Source organism: Pelodiscus sinensis, chromosome 30 (assembly GCF_049634645.1).
Source record: "Pelodiscus sinensis isolate JC-2024 chromosome 30, ASM4963464v1, whole genome shotgun sequence".
In the NCBI taxonomy this organism is placed as follows: Eukaryota; Metazoa; Chordata; order Testudines; family Trionychidae; genus Pelodiscus; species Pelodiscus sinensis.
The window spans coordinates 2,671,935-2,688,390 of NC_134740.1; the positions used below are offsets into that span (position 1 = coordinate 2,671,935).

General features: G+C 48.4%; 2 protein-coding genes across 3 annotated transcripts in view; both read left to right on the plus strand.

Annotated features, from left to right (window-relative positions):
• Positions 1–698: 698 nt before the first annotated feature.
• LOC112546643 (uncharacterized) lies at positions 699–7,497 on the plus strand. The gene is made up of 2 exons (XM_025187349.2): positions 699–3,014; positions 4,155–7,497. Exons 1-2 carry the CDS (start codon positions 2,553–2,555, stop codon positions 4,647–4,649), a joined length of 957 nt encoding a protein of 318 aa, XP_025043134.2. The 5' UTR covers positions 699–2,552; the 3' UTR covers positions 4,650–7,497.
• A 3,105-nt stretch (positions 7,498–10,602) lies between these two features.
• The window catches only part of LOC142821193 (uncharacterized), a 45,787-nt gene continuing 39,933 nt past the window's right edge, over positions 10,603–16,456 (plus strand). The window contains exons 1-2 of one of the 2 annotated variants that reach the window (XM_075912023.1): positions 10,603–11,110; positions 12,252–14,602. In XM_075912023.1, coding sequence (XP_075768138.1) covers positions 12,656–13,666 — 1,011 coding nt within the window. In that variant the 5' untranslated portion in view covers positions 10,603–11,110; positions 12,252–12,655 and the 3' untranslated portion in view covers positions 13,667–14,602. Of the gene's footprint in view, positions 11,111–12,251; positions 14,603–16,456 lie in introns of those variants that run through there. The other variant, XM_075912024.1, reaches the window with a different exon arrangement.

Genomic DNA, 16,456 nt, shown 5'->3' on the forward strand with positions numbered 1-16,456 from the left:
GTCCCCCCTTAATCTTCTTTTTTCCAAACTAAACAAGCCCAGTTCATGAAGCCTGGCTTCATAGGTCATGTTCTCTAGACCTTTAATCATTCTTGTCGCTCTTCTCTGTACCCTTTCCAATTTCTCCACATCTTTCTTGAAATGTGGCGCCCAGAACTGGACACAGTACTCCAGCTGAGGCCTAACTAGTGCAGAGTAGAGCGGCAGAATGACTTCACGAGTTTTGCTTACAACACACTTGTTGATACATGGCGTTATTCCTCATGAGGGTTGATAGAAGTGGGACTAAGCCGTCCATCCGTTCGAATTTATTTCGAAATAACGGAATTGACGTGTAGACGCCCGCATTGTCCTTTTGGAAAAATGGCCACTCTTCTGAAATAGCAGTGCTGTGTAGACGCACATTAGATTTGCACGAGGTAAGCATTTTTTTGTTCATTTTCCCACCCTTATCCGAATCTGTCCTCTGGAATTTGCAGAACAAGGGGAAGGACACATACATTCCAAACTCCAGTCTCACTTGGGTTAACTTTCCTGTTTGCAAAACTTGGGTTAACTTTCCGGTTGTTTCCCCTGGAGAGAAAATCCAGGAAATAGCAGAAAACCGATTAACTCTAACTCAGTGACAGCATCTTCCTGTGTCATGAAAGTGCTCAAAATAAACTATATTTCAAAGTCCCTCAGAAGCGTCTGCACTACCCACTGGTCCAGATTAGTGTTTCTCAACCAGTGGTATGAGTACCGTTAGGGGTACTCAAGATAAGTCGACACCATTGAAATTTGGAGAAAATTGAATTTTGGTTTTAAGTTTTATAGCACTTTATTATTTCTGTACTTTTTACACCCCAAAATGTCATCGCCTGCCCGGCTAGGATTAAGTTGTTCAAAGAAATGTGTTGCAGTGGTAGAAAACTATTTGTGTGTCTGAAAACTGTACTGAGGCAGGTTGCTACCAAATCCCCCCTCGTTCTTCTCTTCTGCAGACTAAACAACCCCAAATCCCAGACGGCGCAAAGCAATGCAAAAGCAATGACAAGCTGTTAGAGGTGGGCTGTAGCGAAGAATTAAACTCCGATTCCTCATCCGCTAGTCGAAGTGTGTGAAACCCGACTGTTTGGAGACTGGAAGCCAAAACACAAAACCATCGTTGTTTATCCAAGAGGATTTTCCGGTGGAAAAGCTGAGAAACTCTATTTCAGGAAAGACCTATTGTCGATTTCATTCTCACTCCCCGTTCAGAAGCATGGATAAATCTGGAACAGACTCCGGCTCACGCCTTCCCTCTGCCCTGCGAGCTGGGAACAGTCACCTCGCTGGGGGAAATGAAAATCAGCACCTATGTCTTTAAACTACGGAAAGAACATTTTACGATTTGGAATGTGTTGTTCTATTCACTCGTTTTGATGGCTTTTGAAAAGATCCTGGATTCTGCCTTTAAGTGCCTAGGAGACCAGTGGCTGAGATTTGCTTATAGTCTCTCCTATTTCCTTGTGCCAGCTGTGATTTGGGGGTTTTTAGGCATAATTTTGCAGCCAGAGTGTCTCAGTCGTGGTAAAAGATGTGACTGGAGCATTATTGCAAAGGCTGTTTTTCCGTCTCTTTTGCGAATTGTGATCCTCCTTCTGGCTGGAAGATACGTTGTGTGCTTGTGTAGCCCAGGGAAATACAACACATCACAATTCACATGTGGATTAAGTGAAGTGAAAAGCGTGCACAGGTAATCGTCTGCCTATAAAGGGGAACAATCTCTCCCCTAGATCTGCTGGCAATGCTCCTCCTAATGCACCCTAATATGCCATTAGCCTTCTTGGCTACAAGGGTGCTCTGTTGGCTCATATCCAGCTTCTCATCCACTGTATCCCCAGGGCCTTTTCTGCCAAACTGCTGTTTAGACCCCAGCCTGTAACAATGTTAGGGATTCTTCCGTCCCAAGTGCAGGACTCTGCACTTGTCCTTGTTGAAACTCATCAGATTTCTTTTGGCCCAACCCTCTACTCTGTCTAGATCACTCTGGACCCTCTCTGTGCCCTCCAGTGGGTCTACCTCTCCCCCTAGTTTAGTGTCATCTGTGAATTTGCTGGAGGTGCAACCCATCCCCTCATCTGGGTCATTCATAATAATGTCGAACAAAACCAGCCCTGGAATTGATCCTTGAGGCACCCCACTTGAAACTGACCACCAGCCAGACAGCCTACCTATAGGGGTATGTATTTGACACCTGGAAAGGAACGATCCTTTTAAGGCAGAGAAAATGATTTCCCCTGCAAAGTTAGAACCGAGTGCTGTGAAGAACTAGACTCAGATTTCTGACCCACTGATTCTCTTGAAACCTGACAGCTTTGTGAATCGGAGGTCTGTGCACACACCCATCCACAGCCGGGCCTTTTAAGGTGCTAACAGAGTGGCAGAGCTGATTTCGGGTTACGGTGGAGAGCTTTGAGTTTCACTTTCCTTCTCACTCGTGGGCTGCAACGATTCATAGATCTGACTGCATTTAGTCTGGAGAGCTGACAGTGAACGGTGAGCAGGCGACAGTCTCAGCCACAATCAGCATGGGGATTAGCGGCAAGTTCTTAAACCTATGGCGAAACCACTTCACGGTCATATCGACGTCAGTGTACTCCCTCGTTTTGGTGGTGCTGGAACACTCAATGGATCCGAATTTCAAATGCCCAGAAGACAAAAAGTGGAGACGTGATTACAGTCTTTGCTATATCCTCATACCACCCTTTGCTTTGTTTCTAGTAGGCATGGTTGTCCAGACTCCTTCAAAATGCTGTGAATACTACATGTGTTGTAGAGGCAAGGCCTCGTGGATAAAGCTCACAGATGATAAAAAGAAAAACTGTAAAAGAATCAGCACCATTTGTTTAAAGGCTTTGGTACCCGCTGGCTTGTGGATAATTATCATGCTTCTGGATGGGAAATACTTTGACTGTCTGTGTACATCCCCTCAGGTGAACGGCACTGCAGATAACGCACAGCCAGCGATGAGTCCTTATCACATTTCCCAGGTAAGATTCACCTGCCCCAAGAGAGGGAATAACGTTGCTCTCATCCCGCCCATTTTTGCGCTGGCATTTTGCCCTCGAGTGTGTTTGATTCAGCAGAAAAAAAATAGTTGATGTTCCTAAATGAGAGGAAAGCAGGATCCGCCACTGGGTGCTTAATACATGAGCACACACATTGATGAGGTCTCAGTCTGAGGACTGTGTCCAGTTCTGGGCCCCACATTTCAAGAAAGAGGTGGAGAAATTGCAGAGGGTCCAGAGAAGAGCACCAAAATTGATGCAAGGTCTAGAGAACATGAGCTAGGAGGGAAGGCTGAAGGAATTGGGCTTGTTTAGTTTAGAAAGGAGAAGACTGAGAGGAGACATAAGAGCTGCTTTCAGGTATCTAAAAGGGGGTCACAAGGAGGAGGGAGAAAAACGGTTCTCCTTGGCCTCTGAGGACAGGATAAGAATCAAGGAATATTGAGGTTGGACATTCGGAAAAACTTCCTGCCTGTCCGGGTGGTGAAACACTGGAATAAATTGCCCAGGGAGGTTGTGGAGTCTCCATCTCTGGAGAGATTGAAGAGCAGGTCGAGGATGTTAAAGTCTAGTTGACTAGTTGATTCCCTCCCTGGCTGCCTCTGTGGGAGGGGAGAAGGGCGTACGTCAAAGGGCAGCAAAGGGGTTGTGGGCTGCAGACTTAGGGCTGAGGTTGGGGGTGAAGCTGTGGGGTCAGGGGGCTGGGAGGGTTGGGGGACTCAAGGAAGAGGGTGCTGGATTGAGGGCAGAGAGCTCGGTGTGGGGGTTCCAGGACAGGAGGTGGGGGGCTGAGGAGGAAGAACTCGGTGTGGGGAGGGGGCTCAGGGCAGGGGGTGGGGAGATCTCAGTGGGGGGGGGCTCAGGCTCAGGGATCGGAGGCTGAGGAGAGAGAATTTAGGGTGGGGGGCTCAGAGCAGGGGGTGAGGCCTGGGGGCAGAGAACACATGGGAGGGGCTCAGGGCAGGAGTCAGGGGCTGTGTGCAGAGAGCTCAGTGTGGGGGGGAGCTGGATGATCTTTGGGGTGTGAAACAGAATCGCTCGGGGGTGAGGGGCACCAGAGCGGGAAAGAGAAAAAGTCGAACGCGACTGACAAATTTTAACGTCTTGATTTTATCCCTGCAGATGGTCGGGCTTGGATTCGTAGGGTGCATTGCCCTTGGCGGGTTCATATACTGGTGCAGGAAGTGTTGCAGGGAAAGGGTCACCATGAATGTGTTCCAAAGCAGGGAGAGACTCCGGGTGCAGGCCGCCGACTATCTGGACGAACAGCAGAACGAGGCGATCCGGAAATTAATAGAGAAACACCTGAACAAGCGCTACATAGCCGCACCGGCAACATTCGTGACAGGCCTTAGCGACGCGAACGTATCTTTTGAGATAAGACGAGCTTTAAATGTTTTATGGGAAAACCAAGGCCCAGCTGGCGGAGCCCAGAGCGGAGCTATTGTAGTCCAGAGCGCAGCCGGCAGAGCCGAGAGTGCAGCTGATGGAGCCAGGAGCACAGGAGGCGGAGGTGGAGGCAGAGCCGAGAGCGCAGGAGCCAGAGCCGAGAGCTCAGAAGATGAAGCTGATAGTGCAGCCACAGAAGGAACGAGACTGCAAGAATTCCCATCTTAAAGGTCCTACTGACTTTTGCCTCCAGAGAGCCCTGCAATGTGAAGTTGTCCAAGGGCGTGAGGACACCCCAGGGAGGAAATTACCCAACAGGGATCACCCCCTCCCTGCCCCCGATGAAAGGCACAAAAGCCACGTGCAAAAGACAGACGGACGCACCCATATTCCAACCCCCAGCAATTCTGCCGCCTCCTCCCCTTTGTGGTTCTTCCTTCCCCTCCCAGGCCAGGCGGACTCCAGCGGGTTCCTCTCCCCTGTTCCACACTGGGAAGGGCAGGCCCAGGGACTCTCTCCTCCCTTCTCTGCCCCTTCTCAGGCTCATGTTCCAGGGAGGAGAAGCAGCCTTGTGCTCCTGTTCACACGAGCGGAGAAGGAAGTGGAGATGGAGCCTCCTTGAAAGCTGGCTTCTTCTCCCTCTTCCCCTCCCGTGAGAACGGTGTTTGGAAGGGGAGACAGGAAAGCATCAGATCCCCAGCACCCCTCCTGCATGGGATTTCCTAAGATGTCAGCATCTTGGGGTATGTCTACACTACAAAGTTAATTCGAACTAACGGACGTTAGTTCGAATTAACTTTGCTAGGCGCTACACTAGCACTCCGCTAGTTAATTCGAACTAGCGGAGCGCTTAGTTCGAACTAGGAAAACCTCATTCCACAAGGATTAAGCCTAGTTCGAATTTACTAGTTCGAATTAAGGGCTGTGTAGCCCCTTAATTCGAACTAGTGGGAGGCTAGCCCTCCCCAGCTTCCCTGGTGGCCACTCTGGCCAACACCAGGGAAACTCGTCTGTCCCCCTCCCGGCCCCGGACTCCTTAAAGGGGCACGGGCTGGCTACGGTGCCCGTGCCAGGTGCAAGCCTGCCAGCACCCAGCCAGCAAACCCTGCACCTAGCACGGCTCGAGCCAGCCACCCGATGCCCCCCAGCCCTCCCCCTCTTCCCGGGACCAGGCTGGCGGCTCCCGGGAGCTTGCCCAGGACCACAAGAGGTGGGCACCCGCCGGGTCCAGTGCGGACATCGTGGACCTCGTCTACGACCTCTGCACTAGGCACAGGAAAATTAGCAAAATGCTAATTCGAACTAGTTTTTTAGTCTGGATCCATTAGTTCGAATTAGCTTAGTTGGAATTAACTAATTCTAACTAAGTTAGTTCGAATTAGCGCTGTAGTGTAGACATACCCTTTGAGAGGCAGGGTTCCCACCCACGTCGTACCATGCAGCCGAGAACTAAGGGGTCTGTGATCTCTACTCCAGTTCTCCATCAGAGATGTCCAAGCCTTCACCTCAAGCATTCTCCACTTCTCCACCTCCAGGGGTCTCAAAACCGTCACCCCAGGGGGTTCCCAACCCTTCGCCTCAAGCATTGGCAAAAGTTTACTCTCAGGAGTTCTCCAACTTTCACTTGAAAGATCTCAAATTCTCCACCCTCACTGTCCTCTTGTTCTTCCTCACAAATGTTATCCACTGCTTCACCTCAAGGAACTACCAATTTCTGATTTCAAGGGTACGTCTATACTGTGGGCTAAGGCCAAATTAAGCTGGCTGACACTTGGGACAGCCAAAATAAAGAAAATGGGGATGGGTTCTAAGTTTATTTTTCGGGTAACAAAAATCAGATGGTTCCTTTGATAGAGATACAAGGAATCTGTGAGCATAAAATAAAGTGAGATCTTGTGCACTCGAGAGAGAATTCACAATGAGTTGTGGTTTTGCTGTGAGTTTCACAAGCACAGCTACAAAGTAAATGGTAATCAGAACTCGGGTGGAAGTTAACTGTGCTCCTTTTAGTTAGGGTCTCTGAGTTGCTGACAGCTTTGGAGCTAAGAGAATGTCAGAAAGTGTCTACAAATGATCTAGTTAATGGGAGACGGCAAACCCTGCTCATAATGAATATATCCTGTCAGCAGACAAAGCTACTAGGCTCAATTCTGAGCCTCCAATGCAGAAAGGAGAGGTAAAGAAAAAGCCAAATCTGAGAGCAAAAGGGAATAATTTGACCCTAAGCAAAATAAAAATTGTGTATGTACAGTACTGAAATCTGAAACCGAGGCGTGATATATAACAGGATATTTATGAACATGCACTTGTAACAAATTAGATGCTGATATTACTCTTCATAAAACAATATGATGATACTCTTCATACTGGAATAAAGTGAATATTAATTCATGAAGGGAAAAAGTTCCTGGAACTTAGTGGGTCTACAGAACAAAAGTATAGGGATTATTGGGGAAAGTGCAGACAAACAAAGAAATCAGCAAAAATATCTGTAAAGAAAAAAGGAGAAGTATTACAAGATGTAATGTGCGGCCCCTGAGGGGGTAGAAAAATGTGTAGCCAGCTGGATTTTGTCAGGGGTGACCGTTAGTTCCCCATGCTGTTTCTTGCAGGTGGCTCGGCTGCAGCCGGTGCTGGGCTGGTTCTAACCGGTGATGAGTTGGGTCAAGGCCTCCTGAGCTGCATGAACAAATTGTGAATTAATGAAGCCCAAGGACGTGTGTGGGAATGGGGTCGCCGTGGGGCTTTGCTAGAATCTGCCTGGGAATGTGTGTACCTCTCGGGAAAGTGTTATAAAACAGCCGGAAGGCGCTGCCTGAACGGACAGTCCCACCTGTGGGTCTAGGCCGTGGGGATGCCCAAGAATTCCCACGCTGGAGCAGCGCCCGTTACAGCCCTCGAGAGCATGGACGGGAGGGCCTGGGATTGTCGGTAGCCGAAGGGGCGTAAGCGTTGGATCCTGCTGGCTCACTTCCTTGCTTAGGTGCCTGCTTCTCCGCAGCGAGAAGCACATATTTAGTAACGCATGAAGGCTGTAAGGCGTAGTATGCTCTGGCAATAAAACCTCTTATGTTTATGCACCCGGTGTGGCTTCACTGAGTGTACCCGAGCCTCCTATAGAGCAACACCCCCCACTGAAGCTACGACGAGCTGCACAAACACCCAGCTTGGATCTTTAGTGTTCTTAGATAAATTCAGTCTTCTGCTTGTAGCCAAGGCAGTGGGCGAGTTTCCTGTTCAGGCTGGTGAGAGATCTCAGAAACGGGTGTTAAGACAGATCGTCTTTGTCTTTGGAAAGTCAGCAGCTTCCTGTTATGTTTAACAAAATAAGATCAAAACGCCCTTCAGCTCTGTGTTAATTAACCCTTTGTCAGAATTCATTCCCCCCTTGCTCTGGGGGGTGATGCAGGTCCAATATTAATGAACGCATTGGCTGTGTGGCAGGCACCAAGAGGCAGTGTGACCTAATGGACAGAGCACAGGGTTGCAAGAAGGTTCTAAACCCAGCTCTACTGCTGGCCAGCTGGGTGGCTTGGGGAAGTTCCTGCTTCCTGTGTGCCTCAGTTTCCCTGTGTGCACAATGTGGAAAAAGCTATTGGCTGGTAATATAAAATGCTGTCAGATCTATACAAAGCACTAGTCAAGTGGTAGGCAGCATGTTTATTATGATCCTGAAGGGCATAAGACCAACCGGACAGGGTCAGACCAAAGGTCCATCCAGCCCAGCGTCCCGTCTGTCAACAGCTGGCAATGCCAGGTGCCCCAGAGGGAGGGAACAGAACAGGAAATCAGCATGTGATCCATCCTCTGTCGCCCATTCCTGGCTTCTGACAAACAGAGGCTCAGGGCACCATTTCTACCCACTGTGGCCAATCACCTCACCTCCATGAATGTATCTAGCTCTTTTTTGAATCCCTGTTAATGTCCTAGCCTACACAACATCCTCTGGCAAGGAGTTCCACAGGTTGGCTGTGAGCTGCATGAAAAACTTGCCCAAGGCCTGCATTGTGTGCACATCTTGGATAATCAGTGCCTTGCCGTGGTAGTTTCCCAAAGGATGTCTGGAGAGCAGAAGTCCCCCATCTCCACCAAGTCCTGAACTTTGGGAGATTTTGTGAATCTTTCTTAAAAAGCAGTATGTGTCTCTTCTCTCTGCGTAGGTGATCTGTAAGAGACCCTAACATGTCACTGGAAGCCTGGAATAAATTGCCCGGGGGGCTGTGGTCTCTCCATCCCAATGCGTCCATGTCATTTCTGTAGTGGGGGGGGGGCAAGAACTAGACACAATCTTCCAGATGTGGCCTCCCCAGAGCTGAATAAAGAGGAATAATCACATCCCTAGCTCTGCTGGCAATGCTCCTCCTAATGCACCCGAATATGCTGTTAGCCTGCTTGGCTAGTACAAGGGTGCCCTGTAGACCCAAATCCAGCTTTTCACCCACTGTAACCCCCAGGTCCTTCTCTTCAGAACTGCTGCTTAGCCCGTCGGTCCTCAGCCTGCAACAATACTTGGGATTCTTCCGTCCCAAGGGCAGGGCTCAGCACTTGTCCTTGTTGAACCTCATCAGATTTCTTTTGGCCCAATCCCCCAATGTGTCTAGGTCTCTGTAGCCAGACAAGAACCCCCCTGTAACATCCATTTTTGCTTGCCTGGAGCATGCAGGGCACACAGGGCATAAGGCCCAGGCTGTGTGACCGTGAATGGCTGTAAACAGAGATACGCCAATTGCTGACCAAGAGGCTGCCGAGGAGTGTCCTTGACTTAACCCATATTGATACGAACACACAGCCGTCCGCGGGGGGAGGATTCTCTCGCCTTGTAAAAAATGCCCAGTGCTCACAATTTAGTTATCTCTCTTGCAAGTGTAAATTAACTTGAAACTTGCTTGTAAGAACTGGCGCCACAAAACGGACCAGTACAATTTGGCCTCTTAAATAAGAAAAAGGATACGGGCCCCCAGGGGTATAAAGATGGGTCCAGCAGCACATTTACTCGGAGTGTCAATCTACCATCTATCTGCTGGTCGGGTTAGGTGTTTGATCTCCCGAGGTTCCAGAGGGGACGCCCACCTCGTATTCGTCTTTCCTAGGAATTGAGAGACCAGCCCTGGCCTGACATGCTGGAGTCGAGAGGCACAGAAGGGGGTAAAAATTGTACCTGGATATGGTCCTTTGTCTTAAGTGTACACATAAACTTAAAGCTCTTTAAAGATTAAGCTGTCACTTGGTACCATTATTTCTATTTTCTATCTTTATTTTCTTTGTAACCATTTTTAAAATCTGTATTTGTTAGCAGTTAAGAAAGAGAGCAATAGCCATTGTAACCATATGCTTTTATAAGTCTTTTTAATAAACCTGTAACTGTTTAAGTTTCTAACCTGACTCCTTCAGTTGCTGTAACAGAACCAAGCACAATTTAAAAAAACTTCAGCCGGTCATAAAAAACAGGTATAAAAAAAGCTTGGGCGTTTAAATTTGTGTCACGCCCAGGTGACAGGTCCATTGGGGCATCTCTCAGTCTTTCCCAGGCTGCTCGCTGTGAAGAAATCTTGCATTCTAGCAGCTAAAATCTAAGGTGTAATAAGCTCTTCCTATAAACAGGGGCGTCTGTTGGCCTGCTGGCCACCCTCTGCGACAGGACCCCGGTCCTAGCAGTAAAGACACGGACGTTAGACCCTTTTCTCAAAAACACACACACTGCCCTAACCGTCAGCTGACAGTCTCTCTGGATCCTATCCCTGCTCTCCAGAGTATCTACCTCTCTCCCTCGCTTAGTGTCACCTGGGAACTTGCTGGGTGTGCAACCCATCCCCTCATCTAGGTCATTCATAATAATGTTGAACAAAACCAGCCCTACAATTGATGCTTGGGGTACCCCACTTGAAACTGTCCACCATCCAGACATCCTACCTGTAGGGGTGTGTATTCCACACCTGGAAAGGAACAATCCTTTTATGGCAGAGAAAATGCTTTCCCCTGCAAAGTTAGGAACCGACTGCTGTGAAGAACTAGAATCAGATTTCTGACCCACTGGTTGAATCACTTGAAACCTGATAGCTTTGCGAATTGGAAGTTTGTGCACACGCCCATCTGCAGCCGGGCCTTTTAAGGTACTAACAGAGTGGCAGAGCTGATTATGGTTACGGTGGAAAGCTCTGAGTTTCACTTTCCTTCTCACTCATGGGCTGCAACAGTTCATAGATCTGAGCGCATTTAGTCTGGAGAGCTGACAGGGGAACGGTGAACGGGCGACAGTCTCATCACGGTTCAGCATGGGGACTGGTGGCAAGTTCGTAGATCTATGGCGAAACCACTACACGGTCATATCGACATCAGCATTTTATCTCGTTTTGGTGGTGGTGGAACACTCAATGGATCCGGATTTCAAATGCCCAGAAGGGAACGGAATGATAATTGGTTACAGCCTCTGCTATATCATCATACCACCCTTAGGTTTGTTTCTGGTAGGCTTGATTTTCCAGCCCCCATGTCGTTCACAATGTAACAACTGTGATCGTGAGAAGTGTAAAAGATGCTGCGGCATTTGCCTAAAGTCTTTTGTACCCGCTGTCTTGTGGATAATTATCATACTTCTGGATGGGAAATACTTTGACTGTCTGTGTAAATCACCGAAGGTGACATGCCCTGCACGTAGCTCACCTCCAGTAACTGCTTATCACATTTCCCAGGTAAGATCCACCTACCCCGAGAGAGGGAATAACACCTTGCCTGTTTTTGCTCTAGTGTTTTGCCTCATGTATGTTAGATTCAGCAGAAAAAAAATAGTTTCTGTTCAAAAACTAGAGGAAACCAGGATCCGCTACGGATTGCTACAGGCATGCGTGTTGATTAGGGCTCAGTTGGAGGATTGTGTCCAATTCTGGGCACCATATTTCAGGAAAGAGGTGGAGAAATTGGAGAGGGTCCAGAGAAGAGCAACTAGAATGATGAAAGGTCTGGAGAACATGGCCTGTGAAGGAAGGCTGAAAGAATTGGGTTTGTTTAGTTTGGAAATGAGAAGACTGAGGGGGGACATGAGAACAGTTTTCAGGTATCTAATAGGGTGTCGTAAGGAGGAGGGAGAAAACTTGTTCATCTTGGCTTCTGAGGATAGAACAAGAAGCAAGGGGCTTAAACTGCAGCAAGGGAGGTTTAGGTTGGACATTAGGAAAAAGTTCCTACTTGTTAGGGTGGTCAAACACTGGAATAAATTGCCCAGGAAGGTTGTGGAATCCCCATCCCTGGAGATATTGAAGAGCAGGTTAAGGATGTTAAAGTCTATTCGTGTAGTCAATTCCCCCACTTCCTGCCTCTGGGGTGGGGGTCTGGGGGAAGAGGGAGGGCATACTTCAAAGGAGAGCAAAGGAGTTGTGGGATGGGGGCTCAGGGCTGAGGGTGGGGGTGAAGTAGTAATGTCAGGGGACTGGGCAGGTTGTGGGGGCTCAAACAAGAGGGTGCTGGAGTGAGGGCAGAGAGCTCAGGGTGGGGGGGGTCAGGGAATGGGTTGAAGGGTTGAGACAGAGAGCTCAGTGAGGGGGCTCAGGGCAACGGTTGGGGGGCGGGGGCAGAGAGCTTGTGGGGGGCCTCAGGGCGGGTGTGGGGGGCTGAGGAGGGAGAGCACAGTGTGGGGGGGTTTCAGGTCAGGGTGTGAGGGACTGGGGCAGAGAGCTCAGAGGAGGATCAGGATAGGGGTTGGGGGGCTGGAGGCAGAGAATTCAGTATGGGGGGTCTGGATGGTCCTTGGGGTATGAGGCGAGAGGCACCAGAATGGGAAAGAGAAAAAGTCAAACGCGATTGACAAGTTTTAACGTCTTGATTTTATCCCTGCAGATCATTGGGCTTGGGCTCATATTGGCCATTGCCTTTGCCGGGTTCATATGGTGGCTGTTCTGTAACAGCCCCACAGAAAGGATCCCCATAGAAGCTGAGCAAAGCAAGACGCTGCTCAAGGCTAAAGCGGCAAAGTATTTAGAGGAACAGCGGGATGAGGCCATCCAGAAGTTAATTGAGAAACATCTAAACGGCAAGTACGCAGCTGCACCCGAAACGTTTCAGATAGAGCTTACAGATGATGAGATATCTGATGAGATACAAGAAGGTTTTAATGTTGCACGGGGAAACCAACCCCCAGCAGCCGGAAGCTCAAATGGCAGAAACGCAGCTACCCCCTCTGAAAACCAAACTAGGAATGGCCAGGACTCAAATCAAACAGAAATGCAGAACCTGCTTAGATAATGAAGCCTCCAGTACTTCACCTGAAGGAACCTTCAGCCCTTTGCCTCAACAGACCTCCACAGTTTGACTCAAGGCACATCCAGGCCTTCACCAATGACGTAGGGAGGGGTAGGAGAGAAGTCCTGGAGGCCAAATTTAGGCTGCTAGGAAAGAGACTGAAACCCAGGACCTCTATGGTGGCATTCTCGGAAATGCTTCCAGTTCTACGCGCAGGGCCAGGTAGGCAGGCAGAGCTTCAGCGTCTCAATGCGTGGATGAGGGGATGGTGTAGGGAAGAGGGTTTTGGATTTTTCAGGAACTGGGAACCTAGAAACCATCTACTTCAAGACACACCCAAGAAAACCAACAATAGAACACCACTTGTCATCACCTACAGCCCCCAACTTAAACCTGTCCAACACATTATCAATAAACTGCAGCCTATACTGGAACAGGATACCAAACTCCAAAAGGCTCTGGGAGACAGACCCATAGTCTCCTATAGACAACCACCTAACCTCAAGATGATTCTTACCAACAACCACAGGACATACCACACTAATACCAACCCTGGTACCTTCCCTTGCAACAAACCCCGTTGCCAGCTTTGTCCACATATTCATTCTGCTGATACCATTATTGGACCTAACCAAGTGAGTTATAAGATCAAGAACACATATTCCTGCGCATCCAGAAATATAATCTATGCTATCATGTGCCGAAAGTGTCCGTCTGCTATGTACATTGGACAAACATCTCAGACACTTCGCCAAAGGATCAATGCCCAAAAAACAGATATCAGACAGGATCACAAAGAAAAAACAGTTTCTTGCCATTTTAACCAGAAAGGACACTCTCTCAATGACTTAACCACCTGCATTCTGCTACAAAGACCTTTTACATCTGCACTTGAAAGGGAATCCTCTGAACTGTCATTCATGTTAAAATTCGACACTCTCCGGGAAGGAATAAACACACACTCGAACTATCTTACCCATTACCAAGATAGCTTCCCCAGTTATCACCTCTAATACCATTAACTCACAAACATCCCACTCCTCCCACCTCTAATATCATCAATTCACAGACACTTACCTTCCTTCCTTCCCCCCGCCCCCCGCATCCCCCTCCTGTTCTGCAGTGTGATTTGTCCTTTTCATATGTGTTCGGGTTTTTTTAATTGTATCCTTTGGTATATATGGTTGTGACTATTTTCTTCCACTCTTTGATCTGAGGAAGTGGGTCTGGCCCACGAAAGCTCATCATCTAATAAACCATCTTGTTAGTCTTTAAAGTGCTACATTGTTCTGCATTTTGCTTCAGGAACTGGGGACACTTTTGGGAGAGGGGGAGCCTATACAGGAAGGATGGGCTCCACCTAAACCAGGGTGGATCCAGACTGCTGGCACTGAACATTAAAAAAGCCGTAGAGCAGTTTTTAAACTAAGAGATGGGGGAAAGCCGATTGGTGCAGAGGAGCACATGGATCGGATGGAGACCTCTTAGAGGAGAATTCATTATTGGAGATTCTCTAGGCTTTTGTCAGAAAAAGAGGAGAGGAGATGACAAAGTATGGGCCAGATCACACAAGAAACAATCACATATACAGGAATCTATTACAATAGGGAAGGGCCGACAAATAGACAGTGGCAAATTTTTAAAGTGCTTCTACACAAATGCTAGAAGTCTAAATAATAAGATGAGTGAATTAGAGTACAGGCAGTCCCCGGGTTACGTACAAGATAGGGACTGTAGGTTTGTTCTTAAGTTGAATCTGTATGTAAGTCGGAACTGGCGTCAGCCGCTGCTGAAACTGATCAGTTTCAACCGTGGCTGAATCTGGATGCCAGTTCTGACTTACATACAGATTCAACTTAAGAAATCCAGGAGTCCCCAAGTCAGCTGCTGCTGAAACTGATCACACTTTGACTTTGCTGGACCCCCCCAGCAGACCAGGGAGACCGGGAGAAGCTTTTCTCGCCCCGGAGGACACGGGTGGCGATCCACCGCTCGTGAGCTCCGGGGCGAGAAACACCCCACCCCGTTTGTAAGTGCGGATCCGACATAAGTCGGATCCGCATAAGTCGGGGACTGCCTGTACCTCGTATTAAAGGAGGAGATTGACATAATAGGCATCACTGAAACCTGGTGGAATGAGGAAAATCTGTGGGACACAATCATACTGGGATATAAAATATGTCGGAAGAACAAAATAGGTCATGTGGGTGGCAGAGTGGCACTGTATGTAGAATCAAATGAATTAAAAATCTTAAATGAATTAAAATATTCCCTAGAATCACTATGGATAGTGATTCCTTGCTCTAACAAGAATATAGCAGTAGGGATCTATTATCGGACACCTGACCAGGACAGCGATAGTGACGTTGAAATGCTGAGGGAGATTAGAGAGGCTACCAAAATAAAGAACTCTATAATAATGGGAGATTTCAGTTACCCCCATATTGACTGGATACATGTCACCTCAGGAAGAGAAGCAGAGACAAAATTTCTCAATGGCTTAAATGCCTGCTTCTTGGAGCAGCTGGTGCAGGAACCCACAAGGGGAGAGGCAATTCTCGATTCAGTCTTGAGTGGAACACAGGATCAGGTCCAGGAAATAACCAAAAAATGCTGCACTAGACTACTATTGGTGCCAACCAAGACTGCAACATTACTTTTGACACAAAGATCCGAACACACTAGAACTAAACTGTTTCAAATAGCACACAGCCAACCTGTGGAACTCCTTGCCAAAGGATGTTGTGTAGACCAGGACATTAACAGGGCTTCAAACAAGTGCTAGATAAATTCATGGAAGTGAGGTGATTGGCCAGGTTGGGGGGGAATGGTGTCCTGAGCTTCTGTTTGTCAGAAGCCGGGAATTGGCGATAGAGGATGGATCATGTGATGATTCCCTGTTCTGTTCCCTCCCTCTGGGGCACCTGGCATTGGCCACTGTTGACAGACAGGACACTGGGCTGGATGGACCTTTGGTCTGACCCCATCTGGCTGCTCTGATGCCCTTCGGGATCATAATAAACATACTGCCTACCACGTGTGCAGTGCTTTCTATAGATCTGAAAGCACTTTGTAAAGCCAGCCAATAGCATTTTCCCTACTGTGCACGTGGGGAAACTGAGGCAAACAGGGATGCAGGAACTTCCCCCAAACACCCAGCTGGCCAGCAGCAGAGCTGAATTTAGAACTTTCTTGCATCCCTGTGCTCTCTCCATTAGATCACACTGCCTCTTGGTGCCAACCATGCGGCCAACACATTCATTAATATTGGGCCCACCCCACTCCTCAGACCAATGGAAGAATGAATTCTGACCAAGGGTGAGCTGGCACAGAGCTGAAGGGCGTTTTGACCCCTGAAGGCGTTTTGACCCCGGAAGGATGAATGTCCATCCTTCCGGGCTGTCCTCTCTCCGGGTCAGTCCCAGGTTTCTGCTGTGATTTTACATTTTGCACGGCGAGCGCGAGCCCAGCCCGGCCTGTTTGCTCATCCCGTTATTTAGACACCTGCTGAGTTTGGCCTTGCCATGAAAGGTCACAAAGAGCTGGGCTGCCGGGATTGGATGTTTCTCACTCCCACGTCCTCACTCATCCTATAGGCACATGCATATTCCTCAGGCCATCTCTATGTAAGGGGGGTAGCATTGGACTGTATCTTCTTAAACATAACAGGAAGCTCGTTAAACCACAGACATGTGCTCATGTTTGCAAACACACAGATACTCTGTCTTAACATCCTTTTCCAAGAACTCTCGCCAGCCTTAACAGGAAACTCACCTACTGCCATGACCACAAGCAGAAGGCCG

Coding starts and splice junctions, on each gene's coding strand:
- LOC112546643 (XM_025187349.2), top strand. CDS start 2,553: ATGGGGATTAGCGGCAAGTTCTTAAACCTATGGCGAAACCACTTCACG. Junction 3,015..4,154: donor GTCCTTATCACATTTCCCAG/GTAAGATTCACC, acceptor TTATCCCTGCAG/ATGGTCGGGCTTGGATTCGT.